The sequence below is a fragment of the Lathyrus oleraceus genome, chromosome 1 (genome assembly GCF_024323335.1).
Source record: "Lathyrus oleraceus cultivar Zhongwan6 chromosome 1, CAAS_Psat_ZW6_1.0, whole genome shotgun sequence".
Taxonomy (NCBI): domain Eukaryota; kingdom Viridiplantae; phylum Streptophyta; class Magnoliopsida; order Fabales; family Fabaceae; genus Lathyrus; species Lathyrus oleraceus.
This window is the reverse complement of record NC_066579.1, coordinates 223321365-223341974: the sequence shown is the minus strand read 5'-3', so window position 1 is coordinate 223341974 and position 20610 is coordinate 223321365. Positions and strand designations below refer to the sequence as shown.

Below are 20610 nucleotides of genomic sequence, written 5' to 3'. Positions count from 1 at the left end.
CTCTCTCATATGCTGCTTCCATATCCGCTTTCTCCTTAGCAAGTCGATCATACTTCCTCTTCCAGAATTTGGAAGACTGAGGAAGCATAGAAGTCCAGGTATCATTCGGATCATCTATCATCTGATGCTCGAGGAATTCGATCAGAGCATCCTTCTCCTTAAGCTGTTGGAGCAACTCTTCTCTTTCACGGATCCAGGCACGTGAAACGTCTTCTTCTCTCAACTCCTCTACACTTTGGTTAGGGAGGGTTGAAGGCCCAGCCATATCCAAAGGTGTAGGTCTCGGATAATCATAAGGCATAAGATACTCTGATGCTCTCTGTCTGACCCAAGAAGTATACGGCTCCAAAGCAATGCAGTTCTTCGGACCCAATTCACTTCTACCCTTCTTGTGAATCTTGCGTCAAGCGCGGACCATCCTAGCTTTCAGGCCTTGGGGATCTTTACCCTCCTGAAAGAACACACCTTCTAACAGAATGTTATGAGGTTTATCCTTTAGGGGGAACCCAAGCTGATGACGTGCTAAGATAGGGTTGTAGCTGATCCCACCACATGTACCAAGAAGAGGCACATTAGGGAATTCACCACAATAATCAATAATATGAACTGTATCATACACGCGATCATACCAAGAGATATCGTCATTAGTGAGAGACATAAGTCTCGTAGACCACCGTAAACATCCCTTGTTCTCCTTGAAAGCAACCGTCTGCGGTAAGTGAGAAATAAACCACTTATACAACAGAGGAAAACAGCACACAATAACTCCTCCACCCTTTGTATTCCTCAGATGCAAAGAGAAATAGGTATCACCCAACAGAGTAGGAACGGGATTAGGAAAAGAAAAGATCCTAATGGCGTTCACATCCACAAATTTGTCGATGTTGGGGAACAATACCAAACCATAGATGAGCAGCACGAATATGGCCTCAAAGGCGTCCTCACTCAGGGCCTTCCCATAAATGGTAGCTTGAGCAACGAGGAAATCAGAAGGAAGACCCTGAATTCCACCTTTGGTGGTCATATGCGCTTCAATAAGGGATTCATCTATGTGCAACAAGTCTGCAATCTCTCGAGAAGTCGGAATACTCTCTAAGCCACTGAACGGCACCTGATCCAGAATAGGAATACCCACAAGATGAGCATACTCCTCGAGCGTAGGCAACAGCTGAAAGTCCGAAAAAGAGAAGCAATGATACAGAGGATCATAGAACTGCACCAAAGTACTCATCAACCCTTCATCAACCTGAGTAGTCAACAGGTCCCATAACGAGCTCTGAAACCCAAGGGATCTAATACATAAGATGTCAGATTCCTTAACTCTTTCAGACCGGGCTGTCTAAAGCTGTACTTCTTTGTATGCCTTTTTGGTCTTTCCATGTCTGAAAATTTTGCAAATAAACCCTTTAAGTTCCTTGAAAATTTTCTGATTTTTTTTTATGACATGAATGCAGATGAATGCATGAATGTATGAATGCAACAATCACACTCAAGGATCAAGCAAATCACACCAGACAAAGGTCATGGGAAAGCTCATAGCATCCTTAATATCAATCATCCATTTTGGTGGATTATGGTTTTCACCTTATCGACACCCAAGTTCCATTGATATTAACGATACGTGAACCGGCTCAATCATCCTTAATATCAATCATCCATTTTGGTGGATTATGGTTTTCACCTTATCAACACCCAAGTTCCATTGATATTAAGGATGTCTGAACGACTCGACCATGAATCACGGGTTTGTTGAGAGTCACGAGCATGGAGTCTCGGTTAAGAACCACCCAAAGGGAGTGTACTAGGGTTTAAACCTGCCGAACATGTTCTACCAGAGGTTCCCATAGTCATCATCCCATCTTTCGAATATTATCGAAGGAACGAATACTCGTATTTCAAAAATATTCTCAAGAGAGACTCTTATGAGTGTAGTATCGCGTAACAATCACATCAGATCTTACATCTGAACAACCTTCGCACTACGTCCTAAAAATAGACCAAGATGGACTTGGTAAACTAAGGTCCTTGGCTTCTAAGGCACATGATTGAAAGAATAATGCCTAACCACAAATAACTTGTGTGACATTATTAATCCAACATGACCTCCACCAAGTGAATGGACTCGCAAGTCAACTTGCTAAGGAATACTCCACACAAGTCGACAAGACTATGCCATTCTCCTATCCTAAAGTTCACTCGAGTTCGGGTATAGAACTCATCTCACAGAGATCACCAAGCAAACAAGCAATTGTATATCAAGCAATTCAATCATTACAATCAATAAAGTAATCCCAAATTATACAAAAATATGTCATATAACAAATAAACAAATATCATACAACAAGGGTGAAAAGTAGGCAAAACCACCAAGGATTGATCTCCCCAGCAGAGTCGCCACTTTTCTGTAGCGGTGTATTCGTCACTTTATGATTTATTGACTAAATCAAAAGCAAAGCATACAAAGAATCGAGTCGCCACCGCACTTTTATTTATCCAAAGGAATGGCTAAAAAGCGAACAAAAGCCTAAGAAGTTTTACATATAGAAAACCAATGCAAAGATCAGAGATCTGGGTAAGGGGTTAATTACGCAATGGGAAGGTGTTAGGCACCCAAAACGTCCTAGGTACTCCTAGGGAGCCCTTTTCACAACTTGTTGTATGAAATGTTATTTGTTTATGAAATATTTATTGTGCAAACATGATTGAAGGGATGAGAAAAGAATATACAATTTTTATTATTTTTGTGTTTGAACGGATGAACCCGTTGCCTACGTACCTTTCCATGGAAGGTAAGGATCAAAACGCCGTAGTTCGGCTAAAAGATTTCCAAAATATAAGTGGGTTGATTTTAAAACAAAATCCCTAAAGTCTTTCGTTATCCACGGGAGAAAACTCAACCTTATACAAACAACAAGTCCACCATGTGAGAAAAGCTTCAACTTGCTAGTGAGGGGTTAACCCTATAATAAGCAAGGAAGTCTTACAATTTAATCACTAAGGACAAAAGGTGAGATTAACATCAACCAAATAGGATAAATCAAACCTATGGCTAATGTATGAAAACTTATCAAGAATGGACAAAGCCACAAAACAATTGAATGAGTGGAATTAACCAATTAGAATTTATTCACAAAAGATGGTCAATATGATGATTAGAATTCAATTCAAAAGAAGTATTATGAAAATGAAGTTGGAAAATCAAAGGCTGAAAGCCTAGGTTTCTATTTTGAAAAGAAATGAAAATGTTTGCACAATAGTTTTCAGGTTTTGGGTTAACCTGCAAATGGAGGTTTAAAGAAACAAAAGGTGGGGGGTGAGGAAGTAAAACTTCTTAGGTATTCACCTCTTGAGATCATATGTAGATGATTCAAGTGACTCCTTTGGAATAAGCAATAAATGATAACAAATACACAAAGTAAATGGATACCGGATGCCAATCAATGGACTTATTCCAATCTCACAAAACAAAAATGGATATCGGATGCCAATCAATGGACTTATTCCAATCTCCCAAAACAAAAATGGATACCGGATGCCAATCAATGGACTTATTCCAATCTCCCAAAACAAAAATGGATACCGGATGCCAATCAATGGACTTATTCCAATCTCCCAAAACAAAAATGAAACAATGATACCAGAGGCCAATCAATGGAGTTATACTAGTCTCACAAAACAAAAATGGATACCGGATGCCAATCAATGGACTTATACCAATCTCCCACCATATCATAGGAAACAACTGCCAAGCAATGGACTTATGCTTGCTTCCTCCATGGACAAAACAAAATGTCACAAAGATATGAACAATGTTTATGAAATGATATACAAGTGATAATGATACATGCACAAAGGCATACTCAAGCAAATATGCACAGATGAATCAAGTAAGCAAACACACAAGTCAATTAGCACACACTATATACAATCAATTAGGCTCAAGCAAGGTTAGGCTTTACAGCCAACTGGAATGGGGTATTTTGAGCTCTTAACCCTAACATTGAGAGTTAGGGTGAAGCAGATGAAAAGGAGATGAGGGGTGTGCCTCATAGCTCTTATCCCTGGTCAGGGAGAGCTTTAAACAATGGAAAGTGTGGGAGTTCAAAAAGTTGGAACTCTTCTCCACAAATGGACTCTATAAGATCTTGGGTTATTATTCACCATGCATCAACACATGGTGTGAGCAAGGTGAATGACACACTGAGTAGCAGGAGATGGATTACACATCTCTTTTATCTGCCAATTGCCTCATAAGAGGACTTTTCCTGCTTGGCACAAAAATTAAACAATCACAAGCATTGCCTCTTAAGGAGGACTTCAGACAGGTGCCTACCAATAACAGTAGGTCTTCCAGACTACATGAAGATTAGAGATTATACCTAAGTGGTTTAGCAACCAAGCAAAAGCAAAGTTCAAATGAACTTAAAGCAACTTAAGTACTTGTGGAAACACTAAACAAAACAGTACAATACTCAGACAAACAGACAACAGTCAATAAGCAACAGACAATCCCAATGTACAAAATGTGTAAGCCAAAAGCAAAACTCAAATGAGTTAGCATCAACCTACAAAACACACAAATGTTAATAATCAAAAGCAAACATCAATGCTCAAATGATGAAGCATCATCAACTATGGAACTTGGATGTCCAACCTGAAATCAAAGCTCAAATGTAAGCCACAAACCACTAGGTCAAAGCCTAGGGTCAAAGATGGAGAAAAAATTTGAAACAGGAGCTCAAATTTAACATGAATCAACTTCAATCACATCTTGACACATTCCAAAAGGTCTCACATCAAAATCAATTACCAAAAGCATTTCATGATCAAGTGAAGTTCAAGGCAATTTTAAAGCTCATATGTGATCATCATGAATGAAAAATTCAAATCAAAACAGAAATGATTCAAATAATTCTGGAAAAAAGCATGCACATTCAAGACATCTAACATTATCAACATACAAAAAATCAGAAGTATTGGACATCATTTGGTATGGAAATCACATGGTACAAGTTGAACATTCAAAGGTGTGACACAAATTGTCACACCAAGTTAGCACAAGCATAAAACAACAATGGTAATTGAGAAAAATGTCAAACCAAAACCAAAATGTCAAGCAATGTGTCTAGTTTCATCATGCAAAATTTCACATTCATTGGATAAGAAACAAGCATTTCACAAAGAGATAAGCAAGGTAAGGTCAAACAAGCATATGTACTCAAACATCCTAGCACCAAATAATATCCAGCCAAGCACAACTTTGGAAATTATGATGATAAAAATGTAGACAAACCAAGGAGCATTGTGCAAAAAATTGGAGTGAAATTGATTCATTTTTCTATTTTATATGATTTTTTGAAGTTAAGGAAAAAAATAAAAAATAAAAATGGACATAGCATGTGAAAATAGGAGGGAAAGGAGAAAATGATGAAGCATTTGAAATATTGCACCGGCCAGGAATCGAATCAGGTTAACATTCAAATTTTGGCGCTCAAATGAAACGACGCCGTTTTTGGATCCAAACCCTAAGCTGCATGGCATTTCCAGATTTCGTAGCAAAACATGAACTCGTAGCAAACGACATGAACATTTCGTAGCTAATCGGTAGCAATTCTGGAAAACGATGAATGTTCATAGGTTGAAGATGAAGATCATGATGATCTTCATCTGGATTTTCCAGAAAATCTCAAAACGTCCAGAAATTAACAAGAATAACACCAAATGATTCGTCATGACATATACATTCAAGATCAACAACCAAAACACGCAAAAACATCAAGACAAGCTCGGATCGAAGAGAATCATTTCAACATGTCAAATGTTCAAACATCCATAACTAACTCAAAACAGCACCAAATCACACGATTCAAAGCTCAAATTCATCAGCATGCTTAGATCTACAATAATATGGCCATGAATTTCAAAAATAAGAGATTCGAATTGTGACATCTTGAAGTGCAGATTCGGATTTGGCTTGTTTCAAGGCTTGTGATAGCTCCAATGTTCCTCTATGATGCTTAGTGAGATGATTAATGGAGAGAATGAAGTTCAAACACACTTGAATTCAACAGATTTTGAAATCACCATGGATGCTTCAAGCTTCGAGTATGCTTCAATATGGCACGGTTTGCTTCAATTCCACGTCCAATCTTGCTCAACAATGCTTCATGATCATGAATCAACCAAGAGAAAGTGTTCTTGTGTGAAGAAATTGCAAAAAAAATTGAGAGAAAAGTTTGGAGATTTTTTGGATCTAGATCTGAAATTCAATGTTAATGACCAAAACAGTTATGCTTAACCTTATATATGCCATGCTAATCATGCTGTAATCATGTTTAAGCCTAATGCAAATGAGATTAATCACTTATGAGGTGTATGTGCAAAAATGGTTTTTAACCTTATGCATGGAATTCATGTGTGAACAGTACACGAATCTGATCCATTTTCACTTAAAATCAATTTTTAAGACCAATGGTAATGGCAAAAAGTTCAAACAATGGTTCATTTTTGAATTTTGTAATTTCCCTCCAAAAAGCCCATGGATTAACAAATGATCATGTGATGACAATTCATGTAATGTGATGCATGATTTGGAAATTAGAGGTCAAGAGGAGAATATTGCAAAAAGAACCACTCATTTTGGAGCTTTGGTTGAAAAGTTATGCTCATTTGACGTCCCATGCACACTTTTCCATGATTTGATCATATCTCCTTAACCATACATTAGAAATTCATGATCTTGGACATTTTGGAAATGGGAGAGAAAGATCTACAATTTTCATGTTCAACAAAATTTCATTTGAAGCTTTCTTAATGATGTAATACTGAGTTGAAGTCGGTTCAAAATCTTTCCATTTTTGGAAAGTTCAAATTATAGGTCACTTGCTATTTTTGGAAATTCTTGACTTGACTTCAAATTCTTCAATGTAAGTGTTTGAAATGTAAAATGAGACTTGTTTGAGCATGAATGAAGTATTTCTAATCACTTCCCACCTCCAAATCCACAGTTGACTTTGTAGTTGACTTTCTAGGTCTTCAGATGACCTGACAATGTTCTGATGAAATTCAAGCCTCTACCATTTGGGATTTTGCTTCAAAATGACATCATAGCTCATATGAACTCTTGTGAATGATTGTGGGGCCCAAAACTCAAGAATGACCACCATCTATTGCTCAATGAATGCTTTTGATGCCTAGACCTGCTATTGCTTCATCTGCAAGACAAAGGTTAGATGACATATTTTTGTACTTTTGGTTAGTGATAAAAGAAAAGCAATGATGTACAAATGCAAACATGCTTGGTGATCAAGAACCTCTCTCAAAAAGATGACCCACCCTCAGGGAAGGAAGCAAGGTGTCCAATGATCCTTGAGGCAATGCAATGATATGATATGATGCCATGAGGGATCTTAGGGACAAAATTGGGGTCTTACACAAATGTACAAATAATATGGTTGAGTATGAAGCTTGCATTATGGGGCTTGAAGAGGCCATAGATCTCAGAATCAAATATTTGGATGTCTATGGAGATTCACCTTTGGTTGTGAATCAGATCAAAGGTGAATGGGAGACGAATCAACCCAATTTGATACCATATAGAGATTATGCTAGGAGGATTTCAACTTTCTTTACAAAGGTTGAGTTTCATCATATCCCTCAAGATGAAAACCGAATGGCAGATGCTCTTGCAACATTGGCTTCGATGATTATGGTGAAATTCTGGAATGAAGTCCCCAATTTGACTATGATGCGTCTTGATAGGCCATCTCATGTGTTTGCTATTGAAGAGATCAAAGATGAAAAGCTGTGGTATTTTGATATCAAGTGTTTTCTCCAAAGTCAGATCTACCCGCCTGGGGCATCTTTGAAAGATAAGAAGACTTTGAGAAGATTAGCCGGCAATTTCTACCTGAATGGTGATGTGCTTTAAAAGAGAAACTTTGATATGGTTCTGCTCATATGCTTAGATAGACACGAAGCAGAGCTATTAATGACTGAAGTCCATGAAGGTTCCTTTGGTACTCATTCCAATGGTCATGCAATGGCAAAGAAGATGTTACGAGCAGGTTACTATTGGCTGACAATGGAATCTGACTGTTGCAAGTTTATGAAGAAATGCCACAAGTGTCAAATTTATGCAGATAATTTCATGTTCCTCTGACATTGTTGAACTTAATTTCCTCCCCGTGGGCCTTCTCTATGTAGGGAATTGATATGATTGGCATGATTGAGTCCAAAGCGTCAAATGGACATCGTTTCATTTTGGTGGCAATTGACTACTTCACAAAGTGGGTTGAAGCGACATCGTATGCAAATGTAACCAAGCAAGTTGTTGTGAGGTTTATCAAGAATCAGATCATATGCCGTTATGGTGTGCCAAGTAAGATCATTACAGATAATGGTTCGAACTTGAATAATAATATGGTGGAAGCTCTTTGCAAAGACTTCAAGATTGCACATCATAATTCTTCTCCCTACAGACCTAAGATGAATGGGGTTGTTGAAGCTGTAAATAAGAACATCAAGAAGATCATCCAGAAGATGGTTGTAACATACAAGGATTGGCATGAGATGCCCCCATTTTCTTTGCATGGGTGTCGTACATCCATCCGCACTTCAACAGGGGCAACCCCTTTCTCACTTATTTATGGCATGGAAGTTGTGCTCCCTGTAGAGGTTGAGATCTCATCATTGCGTGTTTTGATGGAAGCCAAGTTGACTGAAGCTGAATGGTGTCAGACCAGGTATGATCAGCTGAATTTGATTGAAGAGAAGAGGTTAACGGCCATGTGTCATGGCCAGTTATATCAGCATAGGATGAAGAAGGCATTTGATAAGAAGGTCAGACCTCGGGTGTTTAGAGAAGGTGACCTTGTGCTCAAGAAGATTCTATATCTCAAACCAGATTCTAGGGGAAAATGGACTCCTAATTATGAAGGCCCATATGTTGTTAAGAGAGCCTTTTCATGAGGTGCGTTGATTCTTACAACTATGGATGGTGAAGAGTTCACTCGACCTGTGAACGTAGATGCAGTCAAGAAATACTTCGCCTAAAAAGAAAAGAACAACTCGCTAAGTTGAAAACCCGAAAGAGCGGCTTAGGCAAAAATGAGCGTCTCGGTGGTTTGAAGACCCGAAAGGGAGCTCCAGACAAAAATTAGAGACATAAAAACAGAAAGAAATATCCCGATAAATTGAGTACCCCACCTTGGGGAAATTTATGCAAAAATTAGGGATTATGGCAAGTAACTGCAGCCTGTTGATCTTCAGTTTTTGAAGACTTTCTTGAGCACACTGTCGGATTCTGATCCTCAGTAGCAGTCAAGAGCACCGTGGATATCAAGAGTTGGTAGAACGATTAGTGATCATTGTATTCAATGTAGCCATTTTCCATGTAAATTACCATTTTTCAAACTTTTGTAAAGATCTATGGAGTCTTGTCATTTACAGACTACCATTCCATTAAATAAAGTTGAGCTTTTATCCAATTGTTTCTACTCTTGTTTAATTCAGCCAAATAGATTTAAATTTTATTATGATCATTTTTTAAATTAAAATTTTAAGCAAAATCATATTTTCTTAAACATATAAAAACATTAAAACAATCGATTTCTTTGAGAGGAATATCAACATTGGTTTGAAAGCGGTAAGCCCTAAGGGCGGAGTATTATTGGTTTTTCCCAAGTAGTTGGCGTAACTCCTCTTTCATCCCCAGAAGCATGTCAGTATCCGTTGTTTGTTGATTTTCCCAGTCAAGTTCGTCGGCATCTCCAACTGAGTTTGTGATTGGCCTCCCTCGGGTTGTAAGCATTTCATTATAACAGTTTGTTTGGTTTTGGCAGAACTTTGGTCCCCCATAAGTCACCATCAGATTCGTCCCTAGTCAGAGTTTCCTCCTGGTTTCTGAGCATCTATTTGTGTTTATCCCCCGCAAGGTTGTCTCCCATTTAATATGGTGTTGACCTAAAATTCCCCGCGGAGTTGATAGCAGTTTCCTCAGCAGATCTCCTTCTTTCTTCCCCAGATAGGGTTGAACCTTCAAGGTGTTTAATATTTTCTCCAACAGTTGTTTCCCTCTTTTGTGGATTGGCTAGCAATTGTATCGATAATTCAAACAAGTGACATTTTGTATCCTTTGTGATTGTTTTTTCACCATAATCATCGTATATACATATGCATATACATATAAACTCATATAACTTGCATTATCGCATTATTACATTTTATGATTTTAATCCCCTGCTATGGTGGTACTTTATCCCCATACAGGTTTGGTGTGTCTGTCCTCCTTCAATTGTAGAGTGTCAGCCCCCTAAGCAGAAAAACTTTAACCTTTCTCCCTTCCCCACTGAGTTATTTCCTCGTGGATGATTATTATTTCAGTTTCCTCCCCAGTTGAGTATTTAGATGGAACCACTCTCCTTGAGTTACATCCTCATTAGGTTGAGTCTTGATTGACCGTTTCTTTCTAGATCTTACCTAGATAGATGCTTTTGGTCTTCTAAGAGTCTATTACCCAGTAAGTGGTAGTATTCTTCTTAGTTTGCAGTTTGTTACTTCTTGCCCAATACCCGAAAAAAATAACCCCCTTTTTTTTCCAGCGGATTCGTTTTCATGTTCCCTAGGAAGTATATCTTTGATATGTTCATCCTAATCAATGACGGATATTTCCTTTCCCTTCTTTGAGTTTATTCTTGATATGTTCATCCTAACCGGTGACGGATATTATCTTCTTGGTATTCTACCTAGTAAAAAGGTAGTTGTAATCCCTATTTTGTTTCCCAGTGAGTTAATCCTTGATATGTTCATCCTAATCGATGACGGGTTTCCTTTTCTTTACGGTCTTCTGCCCAGTAACCGGTAGTTGTAAATCCTGCTTTTCTCCCCTTTGTAGAGTTTATCCTTGATATGTTCACTCTAACCGCTGACGCATATCCTCTTTGTGGTCTTCTATCCAGTAACTGATAGATATAATTCCTATTCTTCCCCTCGGAGTCTATCCTTGATATGTTCATCCTAACCGGTGACGGATATTCTCTTTCTGGTATTCTATCCAGCATTCGATAGATGTAATTCCTACTTTTTGTTCAGGCGATTTATCCTTGATATGTTCATCCTAACCGATGACGGGTATCCCCCTTAGCATCCCCAGGAAAGTTTATCCTTGATAAGTTCATCTTAACCGATGACGGATTTTCTTCCCTTTGAGTCTATCCTTGATATGTTCACCCTAACAGGTGACGGATATTCTCTCCTTTTGGTCTTCTGCCCAGTAATAGGTAGTTGTAAATCCTACTTTTTCCCCAGCAAGTCTATTTTTACCCAGTAATCGGTAATAAATACACCTCCTGGCGGCCCTCAGCGAGTCATCCTTGATATGTTTTCCCTAACCGGTAACGGATGTCCTCCCTGTCAGATTTTGTTATCCCCGTACCCAGTAACCGGTAGTGGATAATATATTTTTGCTCCTCCTGTGTTGAAGATCTTTTCTTCCCCAGTCGAGTTTGAGTGCGTTTTTCCTTAGTGAAATCGTTGTTCCTACTTGGTTCGAGTATTTCAGTTTTGTTCTGATCTACCCATTTCCCTTAAAGACATTCCTTTTCATTCCTCGACTGAGTCTTTCCATTGATTTTCTTTCAGGGAATTCCTCCGGTCCCTCAGTTGTTTTAAGTCGTAGCCTGGCCTACGCACAACCCTTTTCCCCTAGAGTCTCTGTCTCCCCAATGAGTTTTCCTTATGGGAATGCATTATACTCCTGTGGACTTTCAGTCTCTCCGGATTCTTTTCCTTTATGGCAATATTTCCCCACAAAGATTTATTTTAACATTCATATCATATGCATCATGATACGAGTCGACACGAAGATTTTAACCTTCATCTCCTCAGTTAGAATATCCTTAAATAGGGGCAACTGTAAGACCCCAATTTTGACCCTAAGATCCCTCATGCTATACCATCATATGCATTGGCATTGGGATCACACCTTGACATCTTCCTTCCCCCTCATTCATTGGGTTTACATTGGGAGAGATCACAAAGCACCATTTGATTGTATTATACTTTGTATTTTATCATTTTTACTAACCAAAATACCAAAAATATGTCTTTGCATATTCTAACTCTTTTGTAGGTAGGCTACATGCTCACCTTTGGTCTATCAAGCTCACATCTAGGGTTTAAGACCCTCAGTGCAAGGAGTTCAATCAAGAATTGGTTTACTATGGCTCTAGGAATCATATATGGATCCCCATGAGCATAACATGTTATTTTGATCAAGAACTCATCAAGATTTTGGAATTGGTTTGCAGTGGAAACACTAGTTCATCTGGGTATCTTGTGTAACTTCTTCACCAAGCTTCTTCAACAATTGATCAAAGATTTCAAGGGATACTTCAAATTTCATCATCTTATGTATATATGATATCCCATGAGTTCCAAAAGTCAAGATAATTGCAAGTTAGCAAGTTGGTTGATGGTGGTTGACCAAAGGAATTCAACTGATCAAAACTGGGGTTCCCTAGACCCTATCTCCTACAATTTTTGTCATATGAAAATGATTCCAAGAGACACGTTACTCTAAATTACATTCCAAACAACTTTCATGTTAAGGTCTAGATCTAGTTTTTCTTGTAAAGTCATTGTTTATGGTGAAAGATTATAGGTCATTTTGTTTAAACCCTAATTTGGAGGTCAAGTTCCCAAGGTCATAACATGCTCAGTTTTTATGAGATGAAATATTTCATAGTTGCACAATGAAATTCAAGATGTCTACTTCAACTTTTATGAGCATGTGATATGAGGATAAATTATAGGTCATTTGGGACAAATACCATTGAACAAGTAATTTTCTTCAACTTCAAAAATGCATAACTCCTTCATATCAAATCCAAATAAGGTCAAATTTATGACAATTTTGAATTACTTTAAAATAGATACAACTTTTATGAAGGAACTTCTCTCATTTGAAGCTCACACAAAAAGTTAGCCAAGGTGGAATAAGTGCACATATGGCTTGACACTTAGAAAAAAAATTGATATGTTAAAATTTCCAAACTTCCACCTCAAATTTCATCATGATACAAGCTTCAAATGGAAAAATGTTCAACATGAAAAAATGTTCCTCTTGGTCTAACCTTTCCAAAAAGTCCAATTTCATCCCTTTTGGACAAGATTTGAATGGGCTGCACATGGCTTGAACATTGTATCATCATTTGGCAAAAATCAAACTTCAAACTTCCATGTACATTTGTCTTGCATTCCAAGTTGATTTTAGACTTGCTCACACTCAATTATGGATCAAATGGAATGATCTCATGGGCCTCTACATGCCCATGCACACATGCATCACTCATTGCCAATTTTGGAAACTCAATTGTAAGGTGCAAATATCATGTGATTCAACTATAAATATAGGCCCATATGCTCAAAAATAAGGACTCCTTCGCGCCAGCTTTGATCCCAAACACCAAACCCTTCTATTTGAGAGGATAATCCTGAGAATTTCCTTTGGAAATTGAGTTTGAATCTCACTATTTTGAGATTCAAAACTCCAGGGATCCAAGACCTTTTGTGCATTCTAATCTACTTCTGCAAGCATCCTGAGCAAGATCAAGCACAAGCCAAAGCAAGAACAAGTGAATCCAGACCTGCATTGGAGGTATTTTCTAGAAAATTGCATCTCTTCGATTCTCACTCAATTCTCTATAATTGTCTTGGATCCATGGTCGTCTGAAGTCCTACCAATGTAGGCAACAAGATTAAGTTGCTTTGAGGTCAAACCGAAGCAACTCAGATCGTGCACCTCAAATTTCAACTCCTTGTATCTCTCAATATACTTGGAGTTAGGATAAATTGAGGCCAGATTCATGCTCAGTGCCGTTTTTACTTTAAAATCATGTCCTCTTTTTTATTTAAGTGATGGTTATGATTCGACCAGTCCGGCGAGGCTCGCCTGAGAAACAGACCGGAGATTTGCTCCGGTGGTGAGTTGGCAAGGTCCAGAGCCACATGATCTGTTTGATTTGTTCTAATCACTAGAGTTGGTTTGAATTACCAAGCTTGTGGCGCACTGACAAGAGTCCATAATGGATTGCGCGCTTGTGGCCACTTGATTTGCCACCTCAATTAATGAGGGAGATCAAGTGGTCCACATTTTTTCTGATTATTTGATTTTCATTTCATTTGTGTTATTTTCATTAATTCATATTAATTTAATATTAATCTAAAACATATGAGAGTTTCACCAAAAAAATTTAAATAAATTCCTCTTCCATTTTCTGAATTAAAATTACTTTTTGGATCATTATTAATATTTTTCATGATTTAATTGATTTTGTGAATATTTTTAATTGTTTAAAAATATTTTTAAGTTTCCAAAAATTATGAAAAAATTCCTCCAAGGTCCTTTGACCTTGTTTTACCTATGATAAAACTCATGGTCATTTCTTTGGTGTTTTGATGAGGTTTTAGGAAATTGACCAACCATAATTTAATTTAATGCATATTTTAGTTGATTTTAATTGATTAAATGCCAAATAAATTGTGTTGAGCTTCTATTATTGACTTATTGAGTTTGACTTGTGTTGTTGGGTCTTGGTCAAGGTTGATTTGACTTTGTTAAGTTAAGATCATTGGATTTAGGGGATTGATGAAATGTACATTTCATCTCCCAAAATGAATGAATGATCTTAATTTGGTAAAAGTCCTCCTTTGACCAATTTGTGTTGATTCCATTCCCCCCTCCCTCTTCATCTCATTACCCTTCTTTATTCATTCATGTCATGGACCTGTGATATCTCTATATCCTAAGGCTAGTTGATTGCAAAATCAACATGAGTATGGATGAGATTAGGTCCACCATACTTTTGCATATTCTTTTTGTGTGTGGTATGTTTCATGAGCATGGTCCATTATACTATGTATCTAACATGCATTAACACCAAAATTCTATTGCCCGACCTCAAATAGTTGTGACTTCTGGAAGTCATCTGATGCATGGGAAATTTTGAAGAAGATCATGGAGTTGCTAAGCTTGGATGTGGCTATCTTTATTTGATGCCTTGCTCTTCATATTTCTATTTATGTATTGATATTGCTTGATTCTAAAGTCCAAGGGAAATTTGGGTTTCTAAATGACATTCTTGTCTATTGGATTGCAGCCCATTGGTTAGATCTTTTCAACTCTTAACTTTTAAATTTGTGCTTAGGATTAGTCTCTTAATCTCTCCCCCATTTATTTAATTTCAAATATCTCCCTCCTTTCAAAAATCTTCTTTTCTTGTGTTTGTTTTCTAAACTTAGACCATTTTGCAAATTAGAAACTTTGGCCTTATGCCATTGCATTTTTAAAACTCTTTTCTTAATCAAATTTGTAAGTCAACTTAACTATACTTAACTTAAAATTTCAAATGCCAAAAAGAACTAACACTCATTCAAACCATTTTTAGGCCTCTTGTGCCTTTGTTAAACTCAAATTTTGTTAAAAGCAATGCACTCACTTTGAAATTGATACCACGAACTACGAGGTTTTGATCCCTCATTTTATGTTGGTACGTAGGCACAAGTCTGAAGGTCTTGTCAAACACAAAAGTATAATTAATGAATTCTTTTCTCATTCCCCCACTTTATTTATTGCAAACATCATTTGATACAAAAACACATATGCACACAAGAAAGGGCTCCCTAGGAGTACCTAGGACACTTTGGGTGCTAACATCTTCCCTTTGTGTAACCAACCCCCTTATCTGTAATCTCTGGCATTTTATTAGTTTTGATTTGAAAATTTCTTATTTTTTGGTTTTGTTCGTACTTTTCCCTTTTCCCTTGGACACAATAAAAGCGCAGTGGCGACTCTAGTTTTATTGACGTCTAGCTTATCCATAGCTCTATGGTCATGAATTTACTGCTACAACGTGGTTGCAAATATCACCGCCAGCAGGTACTTAGGATTTAATGAAGCGGAATTACCTTCTGAGAGGAATGCTCACAATAAACCATTACATATTTCAGTTATGTGTACAAATTCCCTTCTATCTCGAGTCCTTGTTGATACTGGTTCCTCACTTAATATAATGCCAAAAGCTACATTAAGTCAATTACAGTTTAAGGGGCCCGAGCTGAGGACTAGTGCACTGATTGTTCGAGCTTATGATGGATCTAAAAGACAGGTCATTGGGGAAGCAAATCTACCCATTTGTGTTGGACCTCATGAATTCATTATCACCTTTCAAGTCATGGACATCAACCCGACCTACAGTTGTTTGTTGGGTAGACCGTGGATTCATGCTACTGGGGCCGTCACTTCTACACTGCACCAAAGGTTGAAAATCTTGATCAATGACAAGTTGGTTATAGTATGTTGTGAAGAAGACTTATTGGTTAGTGAGTTTTCTTAGTTAAGATATGTCGAGACAAATGAAGGGGTTGTTGAAATCCCACTCCATTATTTAGAATTTAAAGATGTCAGTTCATCTACTTCGAATCATGATCAGGCCTCTTCTACCATCCTATCTTCAGTCCGAAGCGCCAAGAAGACTCTGGAGAAAGGTCAGTTAACCGGTTGGGGTAAAGTCGTCAATGTGGCAGAGAAGCACGACAAATTCGGTATCAGCTATCATCCATTAGCTTGCAAAGCAAGTCCGGGGAAGAAAATTTTCAATCCTGTCAGGTTCAGTAGCGCAGGCTTCCAAGGCGATCATACCGTGGCAGTCATTAGAGAATCTAGTGGTAGTAAACCAGAGACTCCCAGTCTTGTACGCAGATGTCCTCCAGGATTCAAACTCACCAACTGGACGACTGTCGTGATTCCTATAGTGTATTCAGAGAAAATATAATGCATTTTGTTTTCTTAATCCCTTGTCTTTGCCCGAGATAAGAGGATAGCTTGTAAGGGCCTCCATGTTTAAAAGTATTATGTGATTAAATAAAGAAAGTACTTTTTGCATGAAAAATTTATGTTCCTTTACTTTCAGTTATTTTTACTTTTTCACAAAAATGAAATGGAAAATTTTCTTTTTATTTGTCCACTTTATTAAAAAGCATATTAAAAATAAGCTCATAACATGCAGAGCAAATAACACCATTGATAACAACATGGCAAGAATCGACTATAAGTCTGAATTTCCAATTAAGCAAGTTGAATATGACATTGAGGAAGATTGTGAATTACCGTCTGAACTAGCACGTCTCCTTGAACATAAATTAAAAGAAATCCAGCCATACAAAGATCCAGTGGATGTCATTAGCTTGGGTTCTGAAACTGATAAAAAAGAAGTAAAGATTGGGGCATCTCTTGCCGAGCATGTACACTCCGAGTTGGTCAAGTTACTACATGAATATGTTGACGTCTTCGCTTGGTCATATCAAGATATGCTAGGTTTAGATACCAACATTATTGAACATCACTTCCCACTCAAGCCTGAATGTCCCCCAGTCAAGCAAAAGATAAGAAGGGCGCGACCCAACATGGCACACAAGGTTAGAGAAGAAGTTAAGAAACAGTTTGACGCTGGCTTTTTAGCTATTTCTGAATATCCACTGTGGGTTGCTAATATTGAGACCTCAATAAAGTGAGCCCAAAGGATGATTTCCCGTTGCCTCATTTTGATGCTTTGGTTGATAATAAAGCTTAATTTTCTATATTTTCCTTCATGGATAGTTTCTCAGGGTATAATCAGATAAAGACGTCGCCAGATGATATGGAGAAGACAACTTTCATCACACCTTGGGGAACTTGCTGCTACAAAGTAATGTCGTTTGGCTTGAAGAATGCAGAGGCAACATATCAACATGCCATGGTAACCCTCTTTCACGACATGATTCATGAAGAGATTGAGGTTTATGTAGACGACATGATTGCCAAATCCAGAACTGAAGACGATCACTTAGAAAACCATAGGAAGTTGTTTGTCAGGCTCCGGAAGTTGAAGTTGCGTTTGAATCTAACAAAGTACACTTTTGGGATCCGATTTGGTAAGCTGTTGGGTTTCATTGTCATTCAGAAAGGTGTTGAGGTTGATCCCGACAAAATTCGAGTCATCCAAGATATGCCCCTTCCCCAAACAAAAAAAGAAGTATGAGGTTTCCTTGGTCGACTCAACTATATTTCCATATTCATATCACATTTAACAGCTACATGTGAACCGATATTCAAACTATTGAGGAAAAATCAATCGATTGTGTGGAATGATGATTGTCAAGTGGCATTTGACAAAATAAAAAAGTACTTGTAAGAACCATCAATCCTCATACCGTTGGTTCCTGGTAGGCCTCTTATCATGTACCTCATGGTACACGATGAATCTATGGGCTGCATTTTGGGTCAACATGATGATACAGGCAAGAAAGAACATGCAATATACTACCTCGACAAGAAATTCACTGAATGTGAGACCAGATACTCACTTTTAGAGAAGGCTTGTTGTGCTTTGGCTTGGGCTGCTCGACACCTAAGACAATACATAGTTTTCCATACCACTCTATTGATATCCAAAATGAACCCGATAAAGTATATATTTGAAAAGCTTATTGTCACTGGTAGAATTGTTTGGTGGCAAATGTTGTTAACAGAATATGATATCCAGTACGTGGCTTAAAAAGCAATAAAGGGTGGCATTTTGTCTGACTACCTTTCTCGTTTACCTATGGAAGGTTATCAATCATCGAGGTTTGACTTTCCAGATGAAGACATCATGTTTATCAGAGATTTCGCTATTCCAAGCCCTGAGGAAGGCCTCGAACTAGGATCGCGATAGACGCTCGTGTTCGACGGTGCTTCCAATGCTTGTGGTCATGGAAAAGGCTCATTTATTACTTCTCCAACTAGCTTCCAACTTCCATTTGCCGCTAGATTATGCTTTGACTGCACCAACAATATGGAAGAGTATGAGGCATGTATATATGGTATGGAGGCGACCATTGACTTAAGGATCAAGATTCTTGAGGTGTATGGAGATTTAACTCTGGTAATCAGTCGGGTAAAAGATGATTGGGAAACTCAGGATAGAAAATTGATTCCTTATAAAGAGCATATCAGAAAACTGATACCCTACTTTGATGAAATCTCTTTTCATCATATTCCTAGGGAAGAGAATAAATTAGCAGACACTCTAGCTACGTTGGCATCTATGTTTAAAGTCAAATGGAAGAATGAAGCACCAACTATCCATATTGATCACTTAGATGAACTAGCACATTGTCTAGCAATCGAGGCAGATCTTGACGATAAGCCTTGGTTCTATGACATAAAGACATTTTTGGAGAAACAGAGATATCCTGTGGGTATATCTATTACTGATAAGAAGGCCTTGATAAGACTCTCTTCCAAGTTTTTATTGAACAGTGATGTGTTATACAAGAGGAATTATGATTACGTGATTCTCAGATGCATGGATAGACACGAAGCTAGCACGATCATAAAATCTATACATGAAGGTTGTGAGGGTGTACATGCAAAAGGTCCTGCTATGGCCAAGAGGATCCCCCAGGTTGGGTATTATTGGACAACAATGGAGGTTGATTGTTACAACTTTGTTAAAAGATGCCACATATGTCAAATATATGGTGACAAGATCTTTGTGCCACTGACTCCATTGAATGTTCTGACGTCTCCATGGCCCTTCTCTATGTAGGGTATTTATATGATTGGGATGATAAAGCCTAAAGCTTCCAATGGTGATCGATTTCTCCTAGTTACGATTGATTATTTCACGAAATGGGTCGAAGCTGCTTCATATGCCAATGTCACTAGACAAGTGGTTACTCAATTTATCAAGAAAGAGATAATCTATCGCTACGAGATTCCTAGCAAGATCATCACTGACAATTCCAGTAATCTCAACAATAATACGATGAAGGAGTTTTGCGAAGAATTTAAGATCGAGCACCACAACTATTCACCCTATCGGTCCAAGATGAATGGTGTCGTAGAAGCGGCTAATAAGAACATCAAGAGGATTATATAGAAAATGGTCAAGGCATATAAGGATTAGCATGAGATGCTACCTTTTGCTCTGCACAGTTATAGGACCTCGATTCGTACATCCACTAGAGCAACTCCGTACTCATTAGTATATGGGTTGGAGGTTGTTCTACCAATTGAAATTGAGATTCCTTCACTCAGGGTTATCATGGAGGCTGACCTTGATGAAGCGGAATGGGTTCAATCTCAGTACGACCAGCTGAATCTGATTGAAGTAAAGCGTTTAACGGCTATTTGCCATGGTCAGTTGTACCAAAGATGCCTCAAACGAGCTTTTGATAAGAAAGTTATTCCTCGTGAGTATTACTCTAGATAACTTGTGCTCAAAAGGTATTACGTCATTCACTCGGATCCTCGGGGAAAATGGACTCCCAACTACGAAGGACCTTTAATCATTAAGGAGGCAAATGGGCAAATGGATGGGGAAGATTTATTGTCGCCAGTAAATGCAGACATAGTCAAAAAATATTATGCCTAAAAATAAATGATGATAAAAGCCCGTTAGATTGATCCTCATAAGATTAATCTAGGCAAAACTGGTTATCCCGGTGGACCAAAAAAATGAATTCTCCATGCAAAAGTTAGGGATCAAATAAAAATATAAAGCTCGCTAAGTTGGAAACACGAAAGGG

At 37.9% G+C, this 20610-nt stretch overlaps 1 protein-coding gene across 1 annotated transcript; it reads left to right on the top strand.

Annotated features, from left to right (window-relative positions):
* The first annotated feature begins 18872 nt into the window (after positions 1–18872).
* On the top strand, positions 18873–20294 carry LOC127100828 (uncharacterized). Its single transcript, XM_051038115.1, has 3 exons — positions 18873–19511; positions 19629–19903; positions 20018–20294. The coding sequence occupies exons 1-3, from the start codon at positions 18873–18875 to the stop codon at positions 20292–20294; spliced, it is 1191 nt and encodes a 396-aa protein (XP_050894072.1).
* Positions 20295–20610: the final 316 nt, after the last annotated feature.

What these genes read in the sequence shown, in the direction of transcription:
- LOC127100828 (XM_051038115.1), top strand. Translation starts at nt 18,873, where the DNA reads ATGGAAGAGTATGAGGCATGTATATATGGTATGGAGGCGACCATTGAC. An exon ending in ATTATTGGACAACAATGGAG is followed by an intron (nt 19,512 to 19,628) that starts GTTGATTGTTAC and finishes TTCTCTATGTAG; the next exon opens with GGTATTTATATGATTGGGAT. An exon ending in CACAACTATTCACCCTATCG is followed by an intron (nt 19,904 to 20,017) that starts GTCCAAGATGAA and finishes TGCTCTGCACAG; the next exon opens with TTATAGGACCTCGATTCGTA.